Here is a 24,146-nt window from a genome sequence, read left to right as displayed (position 1 = left end):
CTCTCCCAAAAGCATGTCCCCCAAATCATGAATTTTTTACCTATGTAGCTTATGATCAGTCTAGAGAAAATATGTCCTCTTCAATTTTCGTAATGTTTTGTTTATAACATCTACTAAAAAATTTTGTGAGGGTTTCTAGCCTACTTTAGGAGATATGGCCCTGCCAATTTTATAGTTTTTTTTTCCTATGTACGTTCAGTAATTCAGTGAAAGATTGATAATGCTCTCAAATGTTCATATTGTGTTAAGTAATTTCTTACACTATTCAATAAGATAGTCTTTATTAATTTAAAAAGAAAATAATTTAAATATATTTTGCAGATATTGCATTTTGTATGGTACGGATAGATTGTCTTCAACAAATGATAAACATTGACTCATGCATTAGGATCAGCACAGAGTTTTTTTAGCTGGCATTAAACAAATTTAAAAAAAAATTAATTTCATTGCCCTAGACAAGAAACAAGATCTACCACTGAGTGTTTTGTCGAATCACTGTGATAGCGTCTCTGCACCTGACTAATAGGCAAAGGAGTATGGAAGCCGGGCGATAGACAGAGCCTATCTACTCCTTAAGCAGTTTAGGTTTGCAGACCGGTAATTTGTTTGAGTCACCAGCTCTAGGAAGGTTGTCATCCAAGACTGGAGAGGCCTCCCTCCCCTTAGGTTTAGTTTCAGAGTTTTCCTTCTAGACGGATGATCTGGGAAGATCTACTGGGTTCATCAGCACTGAGAGGGTTTGCTCCATGCCTGGGTCCTAATCTAGGTATTTCTGCGACCCCGCATGGTTAGTTAATGTTACAGGGTTAGTTTGTAGAGGTTATATATCTAATGAATAGTTACACTCCTCAAAGTGATTTAGGGGCATTGCTATTTCATTGTTACTATAAAAAGAAAACATAAAAACATGCAGTGGAAGCAGCTATGTGAGCAGACTTGTTAGAAAGGCGTTAGTGTGGATTAAGACTTTTACCTTTGGATTTTTGCATTTTTTATTTTATTTATATGTTAGGTACAGGATAACATTACAGTGTGAGTAGGTATTAGGAATTGAGCTAAGAATTTTGCCCAGTCACTGTATATTTTAGATTACAGGAGGGTTATAATGTAGGTGCAGTACAGTACGGGTATAATTGGAGGTAGATTTTAAGTCCTGGCGTATTCCGTATGTATAATTAAGTAAATAGATATTTGGCCAAATTTTCAGTAGATGCGAATAGATAGAAGTTGTAGGTGTTAGTGTGTTTTTACTATTGAAGGAAGATAATGATGAAAATAATTCAAGATGAAAACAGTAGTCTGAATAATACTAATTATCAATCCTCATCTCAAAAATATAAAAACATAAGACAAATAATTTGTATTTATTTATTGATTTGCGGACTGTTATCCTCATCTTCATAGTTGTTGTTTCACCACGTTTTGGCCAACTCCTCCTCTGGCCTTCTTCAAGTGATTAACTACGATAGGATAGGAATATTGAGTATCTTAATTGTATCTCTAGTAATTACTGCCTTCCATAGATGTTGTCTCACCACGTTTTGGCCAACTAATCCTATGGCCTGCTTTGAATAGGATTGAAACTATTATCTTCAGACAATGTTCACCTGGAACTATAGAGATTCAATGCCTCTATCCACTGTGCCATGGTCCCCGAAAGGCAATCAGGGTTTGATTTTTTGTTCTTATAAATCCAAGTTTTTGTTCTTATCTGGTCTTCCATTGTTAAGTCCGTACCAAATGGTATTATATATTATTTATATATATTATTATAGACACAAATTACTCATCTCAAAGGATTCTAATAAAATATATAAAGAATTTAATAAAGCAAAAATTTCATTTACTAAAGTTTGGATTAAAAAATTTTTTTTTAACAATTCAAAACTTGATAGTCCATGTTAATGAGTGACCTTTTTTCTGTAAGACTGGATAGCTTTTATATGCCTTTTGACACACAATATTATGCGCATCAGCATTGAGCACATTAAAATATAAATTGCTTGTCACTGACAATAGTAACCTAGAAAAAAGGTAATTTTACATTTCTAGAAGAGTGAAACTTTATTCACATCCAAATTTTATCAAAACTCAATGGGTTATCAAAAGTTGAATTTAAAAAGAACTTCAGTATATTCACCCATTTTTGCACCCTAACTTGTTTGTGATATGATATATGGGGCAGTTATAAATCGATTTAAAAATATGTAATGTTTAACATTAAAATGTCACTTTTTTTTTTTTTTTTTTTGCGCCTCCCCCCCTCCCCCCCTGCAGAAAATCGATCAGTTGACACACTTCTGATGGTCCTTTTGGGCTAATTTTTCGATATTTGTCGTCCGGAGGGTGGGGCTTTAATATGATACCAAGTTTGTGAATTTTTGTTCCGTGGGTCGAAAGTTTTTAGCAGACACACAAACATACATACATACATAGATTTTCGCTTTTATATATATACTAGCAGGGCTACCCGGCGTTGCTCGGGACCGTATAAACAATGAAAAAACAAAAGCAGATATTGAACATATGTTTTATTCTTAGGGGAGAGGAATCTTTCATCTCAAGTTTTAGCGTTACAAACAAACATTTGTCTTTTATATATATAGATAATGACAGGTTTTTTTGGGGGCCCCCCTCGAAGATAACTGATCAGTTGACCAACTTCTAGTGGTCCGTTTGACGTGAAATTTCGATATTTGTCATCCGGGTGATGGGGCTTCGATATGATACCAAATTTGTCAAGTTTGGTTCCGTCTTTCAAAAGTTTTAGCGTTACAAACAAACATACATACATACACACAGACGTTTGGCTTTTATATATATAGACTAGCAGGGCTACCCGGCGTTGCTCGGGACCGTATAAACAATGAAAAAACAAAAGCAGATATTGAACATATGTTTTATTCTTAGGGGAGAGGAATCTTTCATCTCAAGTTTTAGCGTTACAAACAAACATTTGTCTTTTATATATATAGATAATGACAGGTATTTTGGGGGCCCCCCTCGAAGATAACTGATCAGTTGACCAACTTCTAGTGGTCCGTTTGACGTGAAATTTTGATATTTGTCATCCGGGTGATGGGGCTTCGATATGATACCAAATTTGTCAAGTTTGGTTCCGTCTTTCAAAAGTTTTAGCGTTACAAACAAACATACATACATACATACACACAGACGTTTGGCTTTATATATATAGAAGATAGATAACATTAGTGTAATGGTTTTATTTTTATCTATTTCAGATGGCTGAAGGACCAAGTAGCTCTGAAATTGAACGGAATTTGAAATTAATTCTTGGAATACCATGTCCATCTTTTGACAATGCAACTAAACACCAGTTTCCCATAAATGCTGATACTGCTTCTGTGCATGGAGTGCCTAAAAGTAATAAGAAGCCGAACATGCCATTTAATGAAATGGAGGAGAAGAGAATAAGCAATAGAGTGAAGCACATGGACCTCGGTCACAGGCGAAATCAGCAGGTGGATATACATCCTCACGAGCAGGCGAACGTGCACAACATGCAGCGTTCCAATATGCGGGAATCTCACAGCTATAAGGAGTCGAGGAAAGCGAGACAAAAGAAGGAGGTTTCTAAAGGATTGCAATTCAGTGTGAATCCAGAAAGAAAGATTTCTATACTTAAACCTGAACACAGTGTTAACATGCGAGAAAGAGATCATGGGAAGAGGAACAGTGGACATCATAGCCAGAATAACAATGGCAACGTTCCAAATATGTGTGCCAAAGTGGCAGAGATGATGAAGTCGGCATCAGCTGACTATCAGCTTCCAAAGGGAAATGTTAACCCTAATAATTCTCTTAGTAAGCAAGGTGAGTTGAGCTTGTGTGTTAAGTATTAATACGAAAGTTGTTTTAGTTGAATATTAGCAGCTTTTACTTTTGTTTTATTTGGAATATTCTTGAAACATCTTGAACCCATAAGTGTTTATATACTAGGAAACCCATTCTGACAGATATGTTGCGTTTCTCAAATAAATCAAGTAAACCTTTCATGTAAATGAGCTGTAATGATTCTGCATTACTTGGAAATTGTTACATTAAAGAAGAAATATTTTATAAATATCTTGTTCTATGACAATTGTTTTTGTTTAATTCAATCTCTATGCTACAATTAAACTATTTTTTACCTTCATAAAACTAAGAATGAGTTGAGTTACCAAAAATAAAAATGAATTCTCTGCACTATAATAACTGATTTGTAGAAATATATATATATATATATATATACTAGCAATCTGCCCAGTCATAAAGCATGCTTAAATATATTTTCATTTATGCAGATTTCGTATTTATTATTATAGTCAATTCTCTATTGATAATTGTACCTAATATACAGCACTGATTTCAGAAGTTAAAAAAAAAAATTAGATGCCATCAGCTAGAATCGAAACCAAAACATTTACCACTCCAGCGTTATTCATTACCATCTGAGCTAATGGCAGGTGGATATCACAACTTTTGTAATTAAGACTTTTAACATGTAAATGTATATTTGTGCAGGTGTAGAAGATATGCTTAGTTGACATACGCCTGCCAAATTCCAGTTTTTCAATTTTGACGTCTTAACAGCTATCTTTACCAGCTAAAAGCCAAATCAAATTTGTTCCACAGGTCTGAATCCCTTATATATCAAGCTTCAGGTCTGTGAACCAAAAATTGACAGTACTTAGGTAGAAACTGTTCCACACATACACACACAAGGTCGCTTATATATGTGTGTGTGTGTGTGTTTCTAGGGAATTAAAGAAATAATGAAGGCTTCTTTAAATGCTAAAGATGTAATGTGAAGCTTAAGTATGTTAAGAAAATTATTGACACTACAAAATATATAGTGGTGTATATAAATTTATTTATCCATTCAAATAAGGACTGGACATCGATCAGAGGAGGGTCTATGGATGTGCTTTATGTCAGGGTGGAGATTTATTACCATCCAGCCGTGAGGCAGATACCTCTACTGTCTACGCAGGGACGATTAAAAGGAAATGAACAAATACCATGTATTTTGAATTGAATGAAAATGAAATCTCAAATTGCCTAAAACCCACAAGAAAATCCTCATATAAAATACTGCCCACATGGAATAATATGAAGAGGATGTCTGGCTTGCTCAGTTTTCACATCGACAGGAATAGCACCAACAAAACTGAAGAAAAACTGACATATGTTTGCATTCACAAACTTTTAGTAAACTTAACACTGGCCATTTTTTTTTTATCTGCAGATAAGTACCCCTTTATAATACCTTATCCCCTGACCCAATCCCATCTTCATTCATGTTTTTTTTTTTTTTCTTTTTTAACTGTCATTCTATGATGATATTCCTATTTTTTTCTTTTTAATTTATTGGGTTTTAGGTGATTTGAGGTTTAATTTTCTCATTCAACTCAAAATACATGGTATTTATCATTTCCTTTTAATTATCCCCACGTTAACGGTGGAGGCATCTGGCTCACAGCTAGATGGTAATAAATCTTTACCTTGACAAGGGGATGACGAGGTGATAATTTTCATATCTCAGTTCACTGTTGTCTCAGTTGAAAATCTATATAAATTGAGATATTATTTTATTTGAATGGGTTATTCCATATCAAATCATCCAGAAATATGGGATTTTGACACCCATACCCTCAGATTTGGCTGTAATTTGCAGTGCAGGTAGACAATATAGAAAATAAGAAATCCAGAAAATTTGAGCATCTAATTCTAAGCGGTTTCCGATTTAGAGCATTCTTTGTTTTCGTTTTTGCTGCATAATGTGACACCCGGGATAAATTTTGTGATGTCATTTCTTTGAATATTTTCTGATTGAAAGATCGTGTGGCTCTGAAAATTTGCACAGATAAGTATTTTGACCCAAGGAATCCAAAAATGGCATCAGATTTGCTAAAAAGTGAATCCTTATAGAGATATTAAGGGTTTTTGGATTTTTTACCCACATGCCCCGAAATCCAATAAAAAAGGGTGTGGCTGATATGGTAATGCATTTTTTTTTTTTCATATATTTTTTCTAGACACAATAAATTACCTCTGGACCAAAAATGGTAAAAAGTTCTTGTTCCGTTCACTCAGTTTCTGTTGAAAGTCGGGTCTATTTTCGATGATAATGAAAAATATTCCCTCCCCTATTAGATGTAATAATTAATTTAGACATTTGCTAAACTGACATTACACCTTAATTTTGGAATAAATTTGCAAGTAAGTCTGAAGTTAAAAGTAAACAGACTCAATACAATCAGATATTTACAATAAAAGTACTTCTAAGAAAGGCTTTCTCCACACATTTATCTCTCACATTGTCTCGCTCAAAAATGGTTAAAAGTTTTTTGTTCATTCACATTGTCTGTTGAAAGTAAAACCTTTTTCAAAAGTCTTGAGATCATTTAAAAACTATGTACACTCATTTTCTGCCTTTTTGACTCCTCCCCTTGTTACTTTTCTTATGCAAAAAATGTCAATTTTGATAAGGGCTGTTTGTTTTATCGCAAAGAAACGGATAGCAGACATCTCCTGGCAGACAGCAAGCATGGGTGTTGTCATCAGAAATAAAACATAATGAAATATGTACACCCATGACACTGCATTTGTGTATCAAACTCAGACACAGACTGTTGACTTAATCCGGACCTTATTACCGCATGTGAACAAAATGATTTACTTCAATTATGGCTGTGGGGCTCAATATAAAAACTTTAAGAATTTTATCAATTTATGCTTGCATAAGGAGGACTTTGGTATTGAAGGTGAGTGGGTTTTCTTTGCCACCAGTCATGGAAAATCCCCTTGTGATGGAATTGGTGGTTCAGTAAAACGCCATGTGGCTAAGCGGTCGCTCCAACGCCCTCTAAATAATCAAATCCTTGATTATAAAGCCATGCTTGCTGTCTGCCAGGAGATGTCTGCTATCCGTTTCTTTGCGATCAGTTAGGAAACCATGAAGGAGGTGAGAAAGTCGCTTGAAGCAAGGTTTTCCAGGGGAGATACAGTGCCAGGAACCAGAGCTAGTCACCATTTTGTACCATTGTCAACATCACAAACTGGCCATAAGTTGTGCAGTGAGGATGAACTATATATTGATATTCATGACTTCAACTTGCCATCAATTCTTTATATCTCTGACATCACACCAATGCAATATATAACCTGCATTTATAACTCTTTCTGGTGGGTTGGTATCATGAATGAAATAAATGCAGAGGAAGGTGATGTAACTGTTAAGTTCATGCATCCCCATGGATCATGCAAGACGTTCAGTTTGCCACAGATTGATGATACATGGTTTGTTCCCATCAAGAAAATTCTTTGTGTTGAATCCCCAACAACATGTACTGGAAGGACATACACAATAACTGACCAAGAATATCAAAAAACCATTTCTGCATTTCAGTGGCATAAAGAACACAACAGCATGTAAATGTTGAATGCTGACTTTGGTTGAGAAATCCACTATTTTTGAATACCATTTCACTGCAACTATTTTAACTTCATTTTTACATATTAAACCTTTTTTAATGGATGCCTGTTAGAAGATAAAATTTATGGAATTTAGTATGAATGGCCACTCCCTTGACTTAACATATCGAAACTAGTTGTGTCCCATTAGGATACTTCTCATGGAATAGTTCAAGTTCATTTTTGTGTATGTAATAGTATGTTCGCTCAGAGAGGGGCCTAGCTAAAACAAACAGCCCTTATCAAAATTGACATTTTTTGCATAAGAAAAGTAACAAGGGGAGGAGTCAAAAAGGCAGAAAATGAGTGTACATAGTTTTTAAATGATCTCAAGACTTTTGAAAAAGGTTTTACTTTCAACAGACAATGTGAATGAACAAAAAACTTTTAACCATTTTTGATCGAGACACAATTTAATGTGAGAGATAAATGTGTGGAGAAAGCCTTTCTTAGAAGTACTTTTATTGTAAATATCTGATTGTATTGAGTCTGTTTACTTTTAACTTCAGACTTACTTGCAAATTTATTCCAAAATTAAGGTGTAATGTCAGTTTAGCAAATGTCTAAATTAATTATTACATCTAATAGGGGAGGGAATATTTTTCATTATCATCGAAAATAGACCCGACTTTCAACAGAAACTGAGTGAACGGAACAAGAACTTTTTACCATTTTTGGTCCAGAGGTAATTTATTGTGTCTAGAAAAAATATATGAAAAAAAAAATTCATTACCATATCAGCCACACCCTTTTTTATTGGATTTCGGGGCATGTGGGTAAAAAATCCAAAAACCCTTAATATCTCTATAAGGATTCACTTTTTAGCAAATCTGATGCCATTTTTGGATTCCTTGGGTCAAAATACTTACCTGTGCAAATTTTCAGAGCCACACGATCTTTCAATCAGAAAATATTCAAAGAAATGACATCACAAAATTTATCCCGGGCGTCACATTATGCAGCAAAAACGAAAACAAAGAATGCTCTAAATCGGAAACCGCTTAGAATTAGATGCTCAAATTTTCTGGATTTCTTATTTTCTATATTGTCTACCTGCACTGCAAATTACAGCCAAATTTGAGGGTATGGGTGTCAAGCCCTGGATGATTTGACATGGAATAACCCGAATGTCAGTGCAAACACTAGCAAGATTTTTGACACTCGTGCATTAATAATCTCAGTTACTATGCTACAATTGAACAAAGAAACATTTTTTAAGCCATCACACAATTGAAACAGAATTTTCAGCGTTTTTTTTTTTTTTTTTTTTTTTTTTTTCATGTTTTAATGCAAACCTAAAAAAATGATTTGAGTGTCCTTATTTTGTTGGCTATTTGTATAATAAAACAGTATTGCATTATGTCTGGAGCTTAACTATTTGTTTTTAATCTTATAGAAGAATTGCAAAATGAAGAAAAGGTCTTTCCATTGAAACGGGTAAGATTTATTTAATCTTTCAAAATTTTGAAAGCTGAATTTGGTTATTTATTTTACAATTTATTTTATTTTTTTCTTTTCTTAAAAGTGTATGCGTGTGTATGCGTGTGTGTGTGTATATATATATATATATATATATATATATAATTTCATTAAATATTTATATATTTCTCTATTAGGAATAGGTAGAAAAGTAAATAACCAGTTTAATACAATCAAATTGTTTTTGGTTGCTGACTAGATGGAACAATTATCCAAATCTTTGACAAAATTCCATCAGCATCAAAGTTCTGTGGATTTTTTAAACAAAGCATGAATTTGGAATGATTAACAGAGCAATCAGTGGGAATGAATATATGGTAATCCTAGCATAGAACCACATTTGGTGCAGTGACCAGGATTCAGCCTTGAAAGACACCCAAGTTACATTCACATCAAAGAAAGGAACTTTATTAAATAAAGTAGATGAAAGTCCAGCTCTGTTGCAACCTCCAAGATTATATTTATAGAATGCCATACTTAGTTCAATTGTTAAATGGAAGTAGAAATATAGATAATGGTCTTAATTTTAAAAAATGGGAGTGGAGGTGGGATGAAGATGAAAGTAATAAGATTCCAAAAGTAATTTTTTTTTTTTTTTTTTTTAAAATGAATCTTTTAAACTTGTAACATAATTTTATGAATGTGATGAAAGAAAAATTCTTTGTTTGACATACAATTGAAAAATATGCAAAACATCTTTCTCTTCATACACTAAATGACTGCCTATAACTAAAGCTTATGTGATTAGATGGAAAAATGGAAGCAGCACTAACTCTTTGCAGATTTAACTGGCTTCTTCCAAAGGAAGAAGTTCCATGGGAGTATCAAATTGATAAGTGGTCCCAGTCGCATGTACATCCCCATTATGGGAGATGACAATGTTAGGGTTTTGTAACTCTTGCAGGAAGATTTTGACGTCCTCCTGCATACAGCGCCTGGAATTCTCAAAGTGGTCATCCATTTGATACTGATCAGGCTCAACATTGCTTAACTTTGGTGATCTATCAAGAACCAGTGTTTCAACGTGATTATGCCTTATGCCATTGAATAGTTATTTATACAACTGAGCTTTATTCAATTTTATATTTTTAAAAGAATATGCAATATTATAAAAGATTATTGGAAAAACTTTGTAGTTCCATTCTATGTTGGGGTAAACTTATAAATTGTTTAAGTTTTTTTTTTATATTGCCTTGTGAATGTTATTGTAAATTTTTTTTCTTTTTTTTTCTTTTAAGCGTTCTCCAAGATTTCCTGATGCCAAGTACTTTTGCCGCTTATGTGAGTACCATTGCATGAGTGATGCCGATTGCCTAACTCACATCAAAACTGAGAAGCATCAATGGCGTAAGGAAGTGAGTTCTCCCATTATTTTCTTCACTTATTATCTAATCATTATACAAGATTCTATTCTAAATTTGCCATTTTAACCTGTCAACATTAATGCAAACATTTTACTGATTTTCAAACTAATCTTTTGGCTTTTTTCTCATTCAAAACAAGGATTTTCTTTTTTGTTTTTCAATATATTAAGTCTTAATGCATATTTTTCTCAAGATATAGTATTTAGCCTTAAAACATTTTGATTCTTGTCTAGAATTTCTCTACCATATTAAAAATTTTTGATTCTTGTCTAGAATTTCTCTACCATATTAAAAATTTTTGATTCTTGTCTAGAATTTCTCTACCATATTAAAAATTTTTGATTCTTGTCTAGAATTTCTCTACCATATTAAAAATTTTTAATTCTTGTCTAGAATTTCTCTACCATATTAAAAATTTCTGATTCTTGTCTAGAATTTCTCTACCATATTAAAAATTTTTGATCCTTGTCTAGAATTTCTCTACCATATTAAAAACAAAAATAAAGAAAAATCTGTATGATTTGTGTGTTTGCCCTTGATGAAATGAAAATATATTTTAAAAAATCACATAAATTGATCAAGTAGTTTTATTTATATAAAGAAAATAATTTTTAAGCAATTAACAGGAATTCGTAAGTATTACAACATAAATTTTGTATGCTTTGAATTATTGTTCAGTTATTTCCTTTGTTTTTGGAGATTTTTTTTCTCAAATGCCAGGTGAGATGGTCACTCTTTCGATACTCATAAAAAATGATTTTCTCATTTGAAAATAAAACTACATGATCAATTTGCGATTTTTAATATATTTTCATTTTGTCATGGGCATGTACATTATTTTTGCCTTTTAATTTAGGGGAAATTCTGGACCAGAAGCAAACTTTTTTATATGTACTTTGATATTTATGTGGGATTAATTTTAAACTAGATGTATTTACCTAGTATTATCTGGGTGAAAAAAATAAAAAATTTAGTCATGTCTACAATTTTTTCAATAGGATTTTTGCAAATTTGTTAACTTTTTCTTATTTGATTTTTGCTTTCACTAAGAATTTCATTAATCTTATATGAAGTAGACATTTTTTCTGCCTTACTTTTGTAATTAATAACTTTTTTTTACTACAAATCACATATAAAATATTTATGACAAAAAAAAATATTTGGCCACACACTAGCCAGTCAGCATGTAGGGCGCATTGATTTCTCTGTCCCTTAAGGAATTTCTTTAGTCCCTTTGGGAATCATAGTTGGTCAACAGAGAGAACCTGGCAAGCATTTTAGCCTGATTCCTCTCTTTTCTGTATCTCATATCGTATAAATCTGAAGATTCTATTGTTGGCATTGGTTTCCCTGATATTTTTCTAGTCAGAATTCTTTCTAAAAAGACATCAGGTGCTTACAGAAGGGACCACGTAAAGGTTGCCAACATCTTAAGTGAAAGTGATTTTTATGGAATGAACTGGATTCAAATTTGGGACACCCAGGTCATCAGTCCGTGTCGTTAACCACTGAACCACCATCACCTCCCTCTCCCGTTCCTGGTCACTGGACACTCCAGCATAGACGACTTTTGCTGAAGATAACTGTTGGTTGATCTGCAACACCCAAAGAATTTTCTATTTATTTTTCTCACTAGGACACAGTTTGATTTTCTGCAGTTGAAATAACGTTTTTGTTGTTTTTTTAAAAGAGATTTTGTTTAATTATCCCATGCTACATGTTCAGCTAATTATTTTATAGGAGTGCAACCTCACACATCCCTAAAGATTATTTGGATCAATTAGGTTTCAAGGACCCGAGAAAATAAGCAAAATGAAAGACAACTTTGGGTCTGCACTGGTTGACTTTCAATGTACATGACAGATAATAAACCTGAGTTTGTTTTTCGGCACAAGGTCGATTTTAATATATATAAAGATTTGTTTTCTGGGGTTCTTGAAACCTAATTGGTCCTATTATTCTTAATATAAGAACAATCTTGATAGTACAACACTTAATAACAGAGCAAAGGTTAATTGAGCTTCAATTAGCACAGCTATGTTGGAGCTACAGATCTGGAGAGATGGTTATTACTTTATTATTTCATGTATGTGGGGCTTTCCAAAAGTAATGCCTCCTATTTTTTTTTTTTTTTTTTTTTTTGCCTAAATGGATTGGAGGGAATTGCAAATTTCATTGTTATGATAACTGAACTTATGCATTCATGACCTGAAAGTTTTATCTCTCTGTTGCAGATATTGAGTGTGAGACTCTAAGAAAGCAACCCCTATCATGGACCTGCTTCAGAAGCAGACGTGTCATTGAATTCCTGGCAAAAATGCACTAAGGATGATAGTAACATGTAGAAAGATGAGTTCTGGAGCACAAAAGATCGTTAGATTTAATGTTAACACTCCCATCTTCGTAGCTGTTCAATTTGAGTTTTAAAAAAATAGGGCTTTACTTTTGGAACAACTGTCATATATTCAGTATTTACTTCAACATTGCTCAAGATGTATGTAGAGCTTAGTTGTAGTATGAAAATATATTTAGTCTGATGATTTAGTCTGGGAAGAAAATATGCTTAAAATGATTTGAGTCTATCCGTTTTGTCACTTTTTTTTTCATTCTGTTGTCTTTTTGTTACTCTTTAACATCTTGTGATTATTTTTCAGATTTCAATTGCGGAAACGAAGTTGAAAGAATTGCCCAAGCCGACTAAAACACATTTACTTGCCATAGAAAAAACCTTGAACCATATTTGTGAACATTATGGTCTAACAAAAGCAGAAATTCAACACAGACAAAACTTTGTTAAAGAAGTAGAAAAATATTTACAAAATGGTTTGAAAGGTAACTCACAGCTTTATTTCAGATTGCTTTTTTTTTATTATATATATTCTCTAAATTTTAGTGTCTTTCGGATATTTTAAAGCATTTTTAGGGGACATAATTTGAAAATTCAAATATTTCAAATTTGCTTTCAATTTGATCCGTAGTCATTAGAAACGAATTTTAAAAGAAAATCTCTGAATTTTAATTTCTTTTAAGTTTTAGACATTTCTTAAAAATCATGCAATGGATTTTGATACAAATCAGAATAAAGAAAAATCGGTATGATGTATGTACTTGTGACAAAACAAAATGATTATATTCCAAAAATCATGTAAATTTACAAGTAGTTTTGCTTTTATAAAGGAAATCCTTTCTAAACAATTAATGGGAATTCATAGGCACTACAAGATCAATCTTGCTAATTTGAACTGAGTGATTTCCCTTGTTTTTTGAGATTATTTTAAATTTCTTTAAGTCACTCCTCTGATACTTATGAAATTTGATTTTCTAATTTAAAAATAAAATTACTTTATGAATGTATATGACTTTTGGAATATACTTTTGTTTTGTCACAGATACATACAACATAGATTTTTTTTTTTTTTAATATCGGGGAATTTTGGACAATGTACTTATGTTCGGATGTACAAACTTATAAATTTCCTTTATTTTTCAGGGTTGAAACTACATTTATATGGTTCCTCCATATCAGGTTTTGGCCTTAAAAGTAGTGATGTTAATATTGACTTGGAAACACCTAATGGAATGAACTTAGCTAATGGTTTGCGGATAGTGTATGACTACCTCAAGAAATCTGGTAAGGTTTTCTAAGATAGTCTACCAACAAAACTGTTTTATCATTTGCTTTTTCTATAAAACTATAGAATTATGAAAAAATCTTCATCCATATGAATTTATTATAAATAATGTTAGCTCATAAAGGCTAATATTTACATAATGAATTTTTTGCTATGTTTTAATTTAAAATATTTTAAACTCTATTTCTGTATTATAAATTGAAAATATTTTACTCTAAAAATCACATAAATTGATCCAGTAATTTAAAAAAAATAAAAATAAAATGAAATTTTATGGTTAAATAATGATCACTTTCTCAACGCTATTTTGCAGGACAAGTGAGAGATCTCCAAATAATTCAAACCGTTTTATAAAGCCGTTCTTAACATAGGAATCATTGGGAAAAAACTGAAATTCACTTAAAAATGATTTTCTTTATAAAAATATAAAACTTGTTTACGTGATTTTTGGTGTACAATATTTTTTTCCCCTGTCACGGGTACACACTTCATAATTTCTTTTTTTTTTTTACTTTTATTTATTTCTTGGGAGAAGGCTATTATTAACAATTGCTGTTGCACTTAAAAAATAAATTGTAAGCTTTTTTTATTGAGAGTATTTAATTAATGTTCAAACTAGTATTTAAAATTCAATAATTACTAAACTTGTGCTTTCTTAAAAGACTTTTGTCTACTAAAATAAAATTAGGTTCTTATCTAGAATTCTCCCTGTATTGAAAAACAAAAATAAAGAAAAATCTGTATCTGTTGATGAAATGAAAATATCATATTCCCAAAAATCAGGTAAATTTATCAAGTAGTTTTATTTTTGTAAAGAAAATCATTTTAAAGCAATTAATGGGAATTTATAGGCATTACAACATAAATCTCCCAAACTTTAAATTATTGAGCTATCTTCCTTGTTGTTGCCATTTTCTTTTCAAAATGGCGGGCAATACGGTTACTCCTCTGATCCTCAGAAAATTTAATTTTCTTTTTCAAAAGTAAAACTACTTGATCAATTTTAATTTTTAGAACCTGGTATTTTTATTTAGTCACTTGTATGTACATCATACAGATTTTTCTTTATTTTTGTTTTTTAATATCTGAAAAATTCTGGACAAGAACCAGAAATTATTTTAGGTTACTTTGGAGTCCTGTGAATTTTTGAATATGGCCTTTCCAATGAAAATTTTGCCTTCCCCTATACTAATACAATTGTTCTTAAATAGATGATAGATCACCTTTGTTCTTTTTCTGTCTTTCAGACAAATACAAAGATGTTCAAAAAGATTTTGTAGCCAAAGTCCCTTCTGTATATTTTTGCTCAAATGATAAGCATGCATTGAAATGTCAAATTACTGTGAATAGCTCATTTGCCCAACAGACGAGTCGGTTGCTTTCAATCTATAGTACAATTGATGAAAGGGTAAAAAAACTTGCTGTGGCTTTTCGCTTTTGGGCCAAGGTAAGTTTTTTCTATCATTAATTTTGTAATACAAAAAAGAGATAATGTTTTATGTTCTAACATCAATCAATTTTATTGACAAAAGAGGAAATACCAAAAGTGCAGCATGTAAAAAGACAGTTTTTTTTAATTTTTTATTTATTTATTTTTTTTTAAAGAGTTCTCACTTCTCAAGGCTCGAAAGCCACTCGAAGATAAGGGTTAATGAATGTAAGATGATAGTGTAGTAATCGTTAATTGTATAAATTGGGTATTTTAAGGAACGACTCAACAAAAACTTTAGACTTGAAGGCTACCATATTGTAGTCAGCCAGGAAGCATGCCAGTGGAACAGTGTTCCACAGGCAAACAGCTCTAAAACAAAAAAAAAAAGCTTTGCTCATGAAATCTGCATTTAGATTTAGGCACAGATAGTGGAGGAAAATGTTGATAGTAGTTGTAGCTAGTCAAATGTTTTTTTTGTGAAAGTTTGGCGAGGGGGGGGGGGACAATAGATCAGAGCTCAGATGAGCACTTGCCATGAAAATAACCATAGACCAGAGACAGATTTGCAACATCTCTTCTGTGGGAAAGAGGTTGCAGGGAAGAGAAAAGGGCATACTACTTGGTTAAGATATTGCATCTATATAGCATCTGAATGTTGGTTCAAGGTGACCATAAACCAATATATGATGGGGTATCATCACAATCTCCGACAGGCTGTTCTATTGAACAGAAACCTGAGTAGAGAATGGTGCATTCTGTTGAGACGAAGGTGATGATGGCAACTAGGCATTTGGATGAAAAACTGATCCAAAGGTAAATTTGAATTCCTATTCATGATGCTGTCTGTCAGAATCTGGTCTCCTCGCATCCTTTGCTACTTATGTGGGAACAGATTTAGTCTTTGAAGCCATTTAGTTTAGATAAGCATGAATAATCCTGTTACCATTCTTGTTGCCAAATGCTGAACATGCTCCAGGTGTATAGTATTTTTTGAAAATGGGGATTTGTTGCTTGTATGCCCTGCTCAAGAATGTATCATACCAGTATTATGTATGGCAGACGAAAAGTGTCTACACTTAGGCCTGGATAAGATGTCTGGTGTTATTTGCCATTTTGATATAGTGACATATTTGTTTGAAAGAGTTATTCACAACTGTACCAATGTATTACTAGTTATTTAGTTATTACTTATTAGATTAAAGAGATGAACAATGTTTATGTCTGGATTGAAAGAAAATTTATTAAAAAAATAAAATTCTATAATTTTTATATTTAAATTAGTGAATGTCACTATTTTCTAAAATTCATTGGACATTTAAAGGCAGATATTAAGATTCTGTATTTAGTGATGGAAGTATTTTCAAACTTTAGTGTGATTGACGGATCTAAAAAAATTTTGTGTCATTAAATTGAATATTTTATTATATTAAATTATTAAGATGAAAGAAGTAAATGAGTATTTAATCCATTTTTGTGGTTTTAAAAATTGACAAAGATTATTCTCTTTTATTCATCTTATTTTTTGAAAGATTTAATCAAAATCAAATTAAAATTATATAGTTAATCAATAATCTAACTATCATTTCTGAATAGTTGTTAGGTATTGGAGTGGAGGGTATATTTGAAAATGTGCCTAGTTGTTTGGTTGCTTGCATGGCACATGCAACTAGGAGCATAAATTCATCAAAGTTTAAACATGTCATACCATGGATATCCTTCTTTTGGTTTATAATCAGTTAAATCATACACAATCAGAATGGTGGTGATCAGAACTTCTTGAACGAGATTCACTATACTAGTGCAGATGACACCTCTAGATGCAAAACTAGCAACTTTGCCGCTCGTCATGTGGAAGCTGGCAATGACCTGTACTGGTTGACATGAGCGATTCTTATTTCTATGTATTTTCTCATTAAGAAAATACACAGAAATAAGGATCGCTCTAGAATCTTGAAGATCTCCATCATTCTAATAATTATTGGAGCAACCAGACTTATTGAAATGAATTTTAAAAACTACCTGACAAATATATCCAGTGAACCAAGTGCAAAAAAGATACAAACAATTGTATTCATTGGAATGTATGACAAAGCTGGTTAATGTCTGGCATCTTGTAGAATGCCCCATCCCCAGTTAGAACAAAATAAGAAAATTGGGAAAAGAAAAACATGGGAATTAATGACCAACATCATTTTATATCGTTTGCTTTTGCTTAGACTTGTTTCAGTATTTAATACCATTAAATAGAATCCTTGTGAACTAAATTAACTATAGTTTTATCCACACACAAATTTCAGCGATGGGATACGTAATATACAAATTTCAGCGATGGGATACGTAATATACAAATTTCAGCGATGAGATACGTAATATACAAATTTCAGCGATGGGATACGTAATATACAAATTTCAGCAATGAGATACGCAATATACAAATTTCAGCGATGAGATACGTAATATACAAATTTCAGCGATGAGATACGTAATATACAAATTTCAGCGGTGAGATACGTAATATACAAATTTCAGCAATGAGATACGCAATGTACAAATTTCAGCGATGAGATACGTAATATACAAATTTCAGCGATGGGATACGTAATATACAAATTTCAGCGATGAGATACGTAATATACAAATTTCAGCGATGGGATACGTAATATAAAAATTTCAGCGATGAGATACGTAATATACAAATTTCAGCGATGAGATACGTAATATACAAATTTCAGCGATGAGATACGTAATATACAAATTTCAGCGATGAGATACGTAATATACAAATTTCAGCGATGAGATACGTAATATACAAATTTCAGCGATGAGATACGTAATATACAAATTTCAGCGATGGGATACGTAATATACAAATTTCAGCGATGGGATACGTAATATACAGAAGTAAATTGATTTCTTTGCTTGCCTACTAGATAACAATTTACATGTTTTTATTTATATAAAGATATAGAATTGAAAAATCAAATTTTTAATTCATTTAAAAAAAAACATTTTATCGATAAAGATTAAGAAAAAAAATTAATGTTTCATTAAAAAAAGTTCAGTATAAAAATTTTTTTAATGAAATATGTTTGTCTTCACTTATTTAATATATCTTTCAGTTGTGTCATGTAGATCGGCAAGAAGAAGGAACACTGCCTGCTTACAGTACTGGTTTAATGACCATCTATTTCCTACAGAAATGCCAGCCACCTGTTTTACCGGTGTTTGTGATTGTAAGTTTTTTTTTTTTTTTCTAGTGAAATCTCATTTATTATGATTGCAGTATTAAGATTTCCAGTAATTATTTTATGTTTTTGTTTTCAAATGTTAATGTTGATTTGTTTATATTTGAGTGTTTTTTATAATGACATTTTAATTTTTACAAGACAGAACATATACTAATGTAAAATATAGGTATAAAATTTAAAAATTACATTAAATTTATTTCATGGAGCATAATAACAGAAGATACATTCAATAATTGATTAAAAAAGAGAAAGAAAAATCTACAACTTCAAAATCATTATTGGTGACAATTGAAGAGACAAAAATGCAGTGTTGTTGATAAATAAAAACATGAAAGAAAATAATCTTTAAAATTAGTTTTGAAACATTGTCTTCAAACATTCTCCTAGAAAAATAGTTATTTTTGTCTTCATAAAGAAGGGTGTATTATACTTGTATAGAAAGATTATAAAATCTTGATGTCATGAAGAACGTGCAATGCAAAGCATTTTTAAACGATTATTAATATAGACCTCATCAACCTTATTATATATGCTGGCATGTATTGGATGGCTCTAAAACTTGATTTCCAAAGTAACTTGTCTTTGACCAGGTCTTAACACTTTCTACTATGTTTTCCTTGGCTTTCTTATCTGAACTTGGGGTTATAGTCAGCTTCCTAACTTCCAGTGTAGCGCTACTTGAAGCGGTAACCAAGCAAATCAGTTCCTTCACATTTATTGTTCTTCAGTACTTATTGTGAAGTGATTTATTGAAATACAATATAAGAAAAGGGCATTATTGAAAATTATGCAATAAACATTAACAAAATTATACAGATAAAAATAACACAATTAGTCTTTATTAAATAATTCATTACTTAAAGTGTTTTCAGTAAATCTTTAAAAAAAAAAACTGCAAAAAGTCTTTCAATAATTCTTAAAAAAATAATCTATATATATTTATATATATATATATATATATATAAGCGAAAATGTGTGAATGTATTTCGCTTTTTGTGTATGTCTCTAAAAGGCTTTTTTCGCTGGACTTCTCGGTCGGCTCATTCCTTTTTAAAACTTTTTATATCACGTCTAAATGATAATATCTATGAGTTACGCCTGTCTATTTAATTTGCCCAACTTTCACATGCTATTTTTTCCAGATTTTTAGAGCATCCCGTGTATCTTTCGCTTTTCAGTATAAAACAAGCGAAAATTAGCTTGCAGCCGCGTCATGTTTCAAGGTCAAACATCACGTGACTTAAGTTTCTCGTACCTGCTAATTTCATTTTATAAACATTAAATTAAGATGCTTTTCATTCCTCTTCTCTCGTGGCTAAGATAGCTAGGTCCCAGGGTTTTTTTCCATTTCGTTTCCATCTCCACGTCAAAGGTTTGGGGTTCAAGCCTACTTTCCTACTAAAACTTTTTATTTTTATTTTTTCACCTCCAAACAGTCGGCCAACATTTTTTTTTAAAACAGGGTTGTTTTTATCACCCCCCCTCCCAACACACACACACCTACAAACACCCGGGCCACGCCGGGTACCCCCCCACCAGTTTCAATTATAATTCTTAATTAAAATAAGACCGCAAAAAATTTTTCAATGATTATTAAATAAAAAAAAAATCGGATAAATGTCATAAAATATCCTCCATTTTCTAATTCTTGTATGGATTGTACTGATTATTGGACATATTCTTTTCTAGTGAGGCAGAGTTTATAAATATTTAAAAAAATATTGTTTAATCTCCAACATTTTCGGTGATTACGATTTTTCAGAAAATTTTCGATTTACTGTCAGTACAGGTAGATGACATTAATTCAAATTGTAGTGAATATTCATCTGACAGTCATTAATTTTAACTAATATTAGAACTTTAGAGTTCATGACTCTTTTAGTCACTTTTCATTTTTAGTCTCGGTTTTAATAGATGGCATCATTTTCTTTGTCAGTTACAACATCATAAAAGATTTTTAGTGTCTTGCACCTGTTTTAATGGATATTGTCACCCTTTTATGTCATTGTGCATAAAAACAAACAACATCCATGTTATATCAATCTCATATGTTATTGATAGCATAATATTAAGGCAAAAGTTACTTTCAGTTTAGACAAGGACGTTAATACATCTTGTAACGATTGAAAATGAAATATAAAGAGTTTAGTTAGATTTTTTTTTATTCTAAAGTAAATATTTAAAAAAAATTTATTCCAAAGAAAATGACATTTAAAATTTTTTTTAATTCCAAAGTCACTTTAAAATTTGATCTCTTTTCTTTGCTTAAAACTGAATTTTAAAATCTGAAATCTTAATTAATTTCTTGTGTGAAATTGCAGAAGAGAAATTGATTTTATTTTGTATAAAATCTAAGCTTAATTTAGGTTTATGTTTAATCATAAAGTTATTTAAACATTTTTTTATTTGAAATTATATTTAATACTTGAATTTTATTTTTATAGCAACCTGAAGAGACAAGAATTGAAAGACTCTTTGAGATACTGCAAAGAGTAGTAAGTAGTAAATATGACTTATTTTTCAATTGTTGACTTAATTTTGCATGAGTGCAAATCTTTTTCTCATGTAAAAAAGAATTAATATATTATCACCTCATTGATATGAAAAAAAAGCACCTTATTTTTTTCATATCTAGTTTTTTTAAAACATTTCTGGTTTATTTTAAGAAAAAATAAGTATATATCTTAAAATTTCATCTTAAGCATAATAGAATCATGCATTTTTATAATTTTGTTTGCCTCTGTCATAAACGACATTTCTTCATCTTTTCCTTTGGTTGTGTCATCGTCTTTCACGTTGACGGCTGCCGCAGAGGGGCACAAAGATTTTTTTACTATTTCTTATTTTTTTAAATTATTTCTTATTTTTTTGCTATTTCTTATTTTTTTAATATTATTTTTTTGCTATTATTTTTTTTACTATTTTTTTACTATTTTTTTACTATTTTTTTACTATTTTTTTTACTATTTTTTATTATTTTTTTTACTATTTTTTATTACTTTTTTACTATTTTTTATTACTTTTTTACTATTTTTTTATTACTTTTTTACTATTTTTTATTACTTTTTTACTATTTTTTATTATTTTTTACTATTTCTTATTTTTTTAATTATTTTTTTGCTATTTCTTATTTTTTTGCTATTATTTTTTTGCTATTATTTTTTTGCTATTTTTTTACTATTTTTTACTATTTTTTTTTACTATTTTTTAATTTTTACTATTTTTTTATTTTTTTACTATTTATTTTTTTACTATTTATTTTTTTACTATTTATTTTTTTACTATTTCTTATTTTTTTTACTATTCTTTTTTACTATTCTTTTTACTGTTCTTTTTTTACTGTTCTTTTTTTACTGTTCTTTTTTTACTGTTCTTTTTTTACTGTTCTTTTTTTACTGTTCTTTTTTTACTGTTCTTTTTTACTGTTCTTTTTTTACTGTTCTTTTTTTACTGTTCTTTTTTACTATTTTTTTTACTATTTGTTTTTTTCTACTATTTCTTATATTTTTAATTTCTTATTTTTTACTATTTTTTATTTTTTTTACTATTGTTTTTACTATTTCTTTTTTACTATTACTTTTTAACTATTTCTTGTTTTACTATTTCGTATTTTAATATTTTTTTACTATTATTGTTTTACTATTTTTTACTTACTATTTTTTTTACTATTATTTTTTTACTATTTTTATTTTTTACTATTTTTATTTTTACTATTTCTGTTATTACTATTTCTGTTATTACTATTTCTGTTATTACTATTTCTGTTATTACTATTTCTGTTATTACTATTTCTGTTATTACTATTTCTTTTTTTACTCTTTTTTTACTATTTCTTTTTTAACTTAACTTTTTTTACTATTTCTTATTTTTTTACTATTATTTTTTTACTATTTATTTTTTTCTACTATTTCTTATATTTTTATTTTTTACTATTATTTTTTTACTATTTTTTACTATTACTTTTTACATTTAACTATTTATTTTTACTATTTTTTAACTTATTTTTACTATTTTTATATTTTTTTACTATTTTTGTATTTTTTTACTATTTTTATATTTTTTTTACTATTTTTATATTTTTTTTACTATTTTTATATTTTTTTACTATTTTTATATTTTTTTACTATTTTTATATTTTTTTACTATTTTTATATTTTTTTACTATTTTTATATTTTTTTTACTATTTTTATATTTTTTTACTATTTGTATATTTTTTTACTATTTGTATATTTTTTACTATTTTTTATGTTTTACTATTTTTTATTTTTTTACTATTTTTTATTTTTATTTTTTTACTATTTTTATATTTTTTTACTATTTCTTATTTTTTTACTATTTCTTATTTTTTTTTACTATTTCTTATTTTTTTTTACTATTTCTTATTTTTTTTTACTATTTCTTATTTGTTTACTATTTCTTATTTGTTTACTATTTCTTATTTTTTTACTATTTCTTATTTTTTACTATTTCTTATTTTTTACTATTTCTTATTTGTTTACTATTATTTTTTTACTATTTCTTTTTTACTATTTCTTTTTTACTATTTCTTTTTTACTATTTCTTTTTTACTATTTCTTTTTTACTATTTCTTTTTTACTATTTCTTTTTTACTATTTCTTTTTTACTATTTCTTTTTTACTATTTCTATTTTACTATTTCTTGTTTTACTATTTCTTGTTTTACTATTTCTTGTTTTACTATTTCGTATTTTAATAGTTTTTTTTTACTATTGTTTTACTATTTTTTACTTATTATTTTTTTTACTATTTCTTATTTTTTTACTATTTTTATTTTTTACTATTTCTGTTTTTACTATTTCTGTTTTTACTATTTCTGTTTTTACTATTTCTGTTTTTACTATTTCTGTTTTTACTATTTCTGTTTTTACTATTTCTGTTTTTACTATTTCTTTTTTACTATTTTTTTACTATTATTTTTTTACTATTTCTTTTTTAACTTTTTAACTTTCTTTTTTTACTATTTCTTATTTTTTTACTATTTCTTATTTTTTTACTATTTCTTTTTTTTTTACTATTTTTTTACTATTTATTTTTTTCTACTATTTCTTATATTTTTAATTATTTTTTACTATTTTTTTATTGTGTTTACTATTTATTTTTTACTATTATTTTTTACATTTAACTATTTCTTTTTACTATTTTTTAACTTATTTTTACTATTTTTTAACTTATTTTTACTATTTTTTAACTTATTTTTACTATTTTTTAACTTATTTTTACTATTTTTATATTTTTTTTACTATTTTTTATTTTTTACTATTTATTTTTTACTATTTTTTATTTTTTTTACTATTTCTTATTTTTTTACTATTTCTTATTTTTTACTATTTCTTTTTTACTATTTTTTACTATTTCTTTTTTACTATTTTTTAGTATTTCTTTTTTACTATTTCTTATTTTTTTTACTATTTCTTATTTTTTTTACTATTTCTTATTTTTTTTACTATTTCTTATTTTTTTACTATTTCTTATTTTTTTACTATTTCTTATTTTT

General features: G+C 29.3%; 1 protein-coding gene across 3 annotated transcripts in view; it reads left to right on the top strand.

Moving 5' to 3' along the window:
* LOC145280190 (terminal uridylyltransferase 4-like) overlaps window positions 1-24,146 on the top strand; it is a 151,938-nt gene that overhangs the window by 43,469 nt on the left and 84,323 nt on the right. For all 3 annotated transcript variants that reach the window (XR_013868568.1, XM_080131953.1, XM_080131954.1), the window contains exons 3-10: window positions 3,243-3,834; window positions 8,873-8,913; window positions 10,194-10,310; window positions 12,974-13,151; window positions 13,810-13,950; window positions 15,199-15,398; window positions 18,503-18,616; window positions 21,076-21,126. Coding sequence is in view for 2 of the 3 variants with exons in the window: in XM_080131953.1 (XP_079988079.1) it covers window positions 3,243-3,834; window positions 8,873-8,913; window positions 10,194-10,310; window positions 12,974-13,151; window positions 13,810-13,950; window positions 15,199-15,398; window positions 18,503-18,616; window positions 21,076-21,126 (1,434 nt within the window). In the remaining variant the exon portion in view is untranslated. The remainder of the gene's footprint in view (window positions 1-3,242; window positions 3,835-8,872; window positions 8,914-10,193; window positions 10,311-12,973; window positions 13,152-13,809; window positions 13,951-15,198; window positions 15,399-18,502; window positions 18,617-21,075; window positions 21,127-24,146) is intronic.

The sequence above is a fragment of the Euprymna scolopes genome, chromosome 7, assembly GCF_053919585.1.
Source record: "Euprymna scolopes isolate OS-2025 chromosome 7, ASM5391958v1, whole genome shotgun sequence".
Taxonomy (NCBI): domain Eukaryota; kingdom Metazoa; phylum Mollusca; class Cephalopoda; order Sepiida; family Sepiolidae; genus Euprymna; species Euprymna scolopes.
The sequence above is the reverse complement of the archived record's forward strand: the minus strand, read 5'-3'. Positions and strand labels throughout refer to the sequence as shown.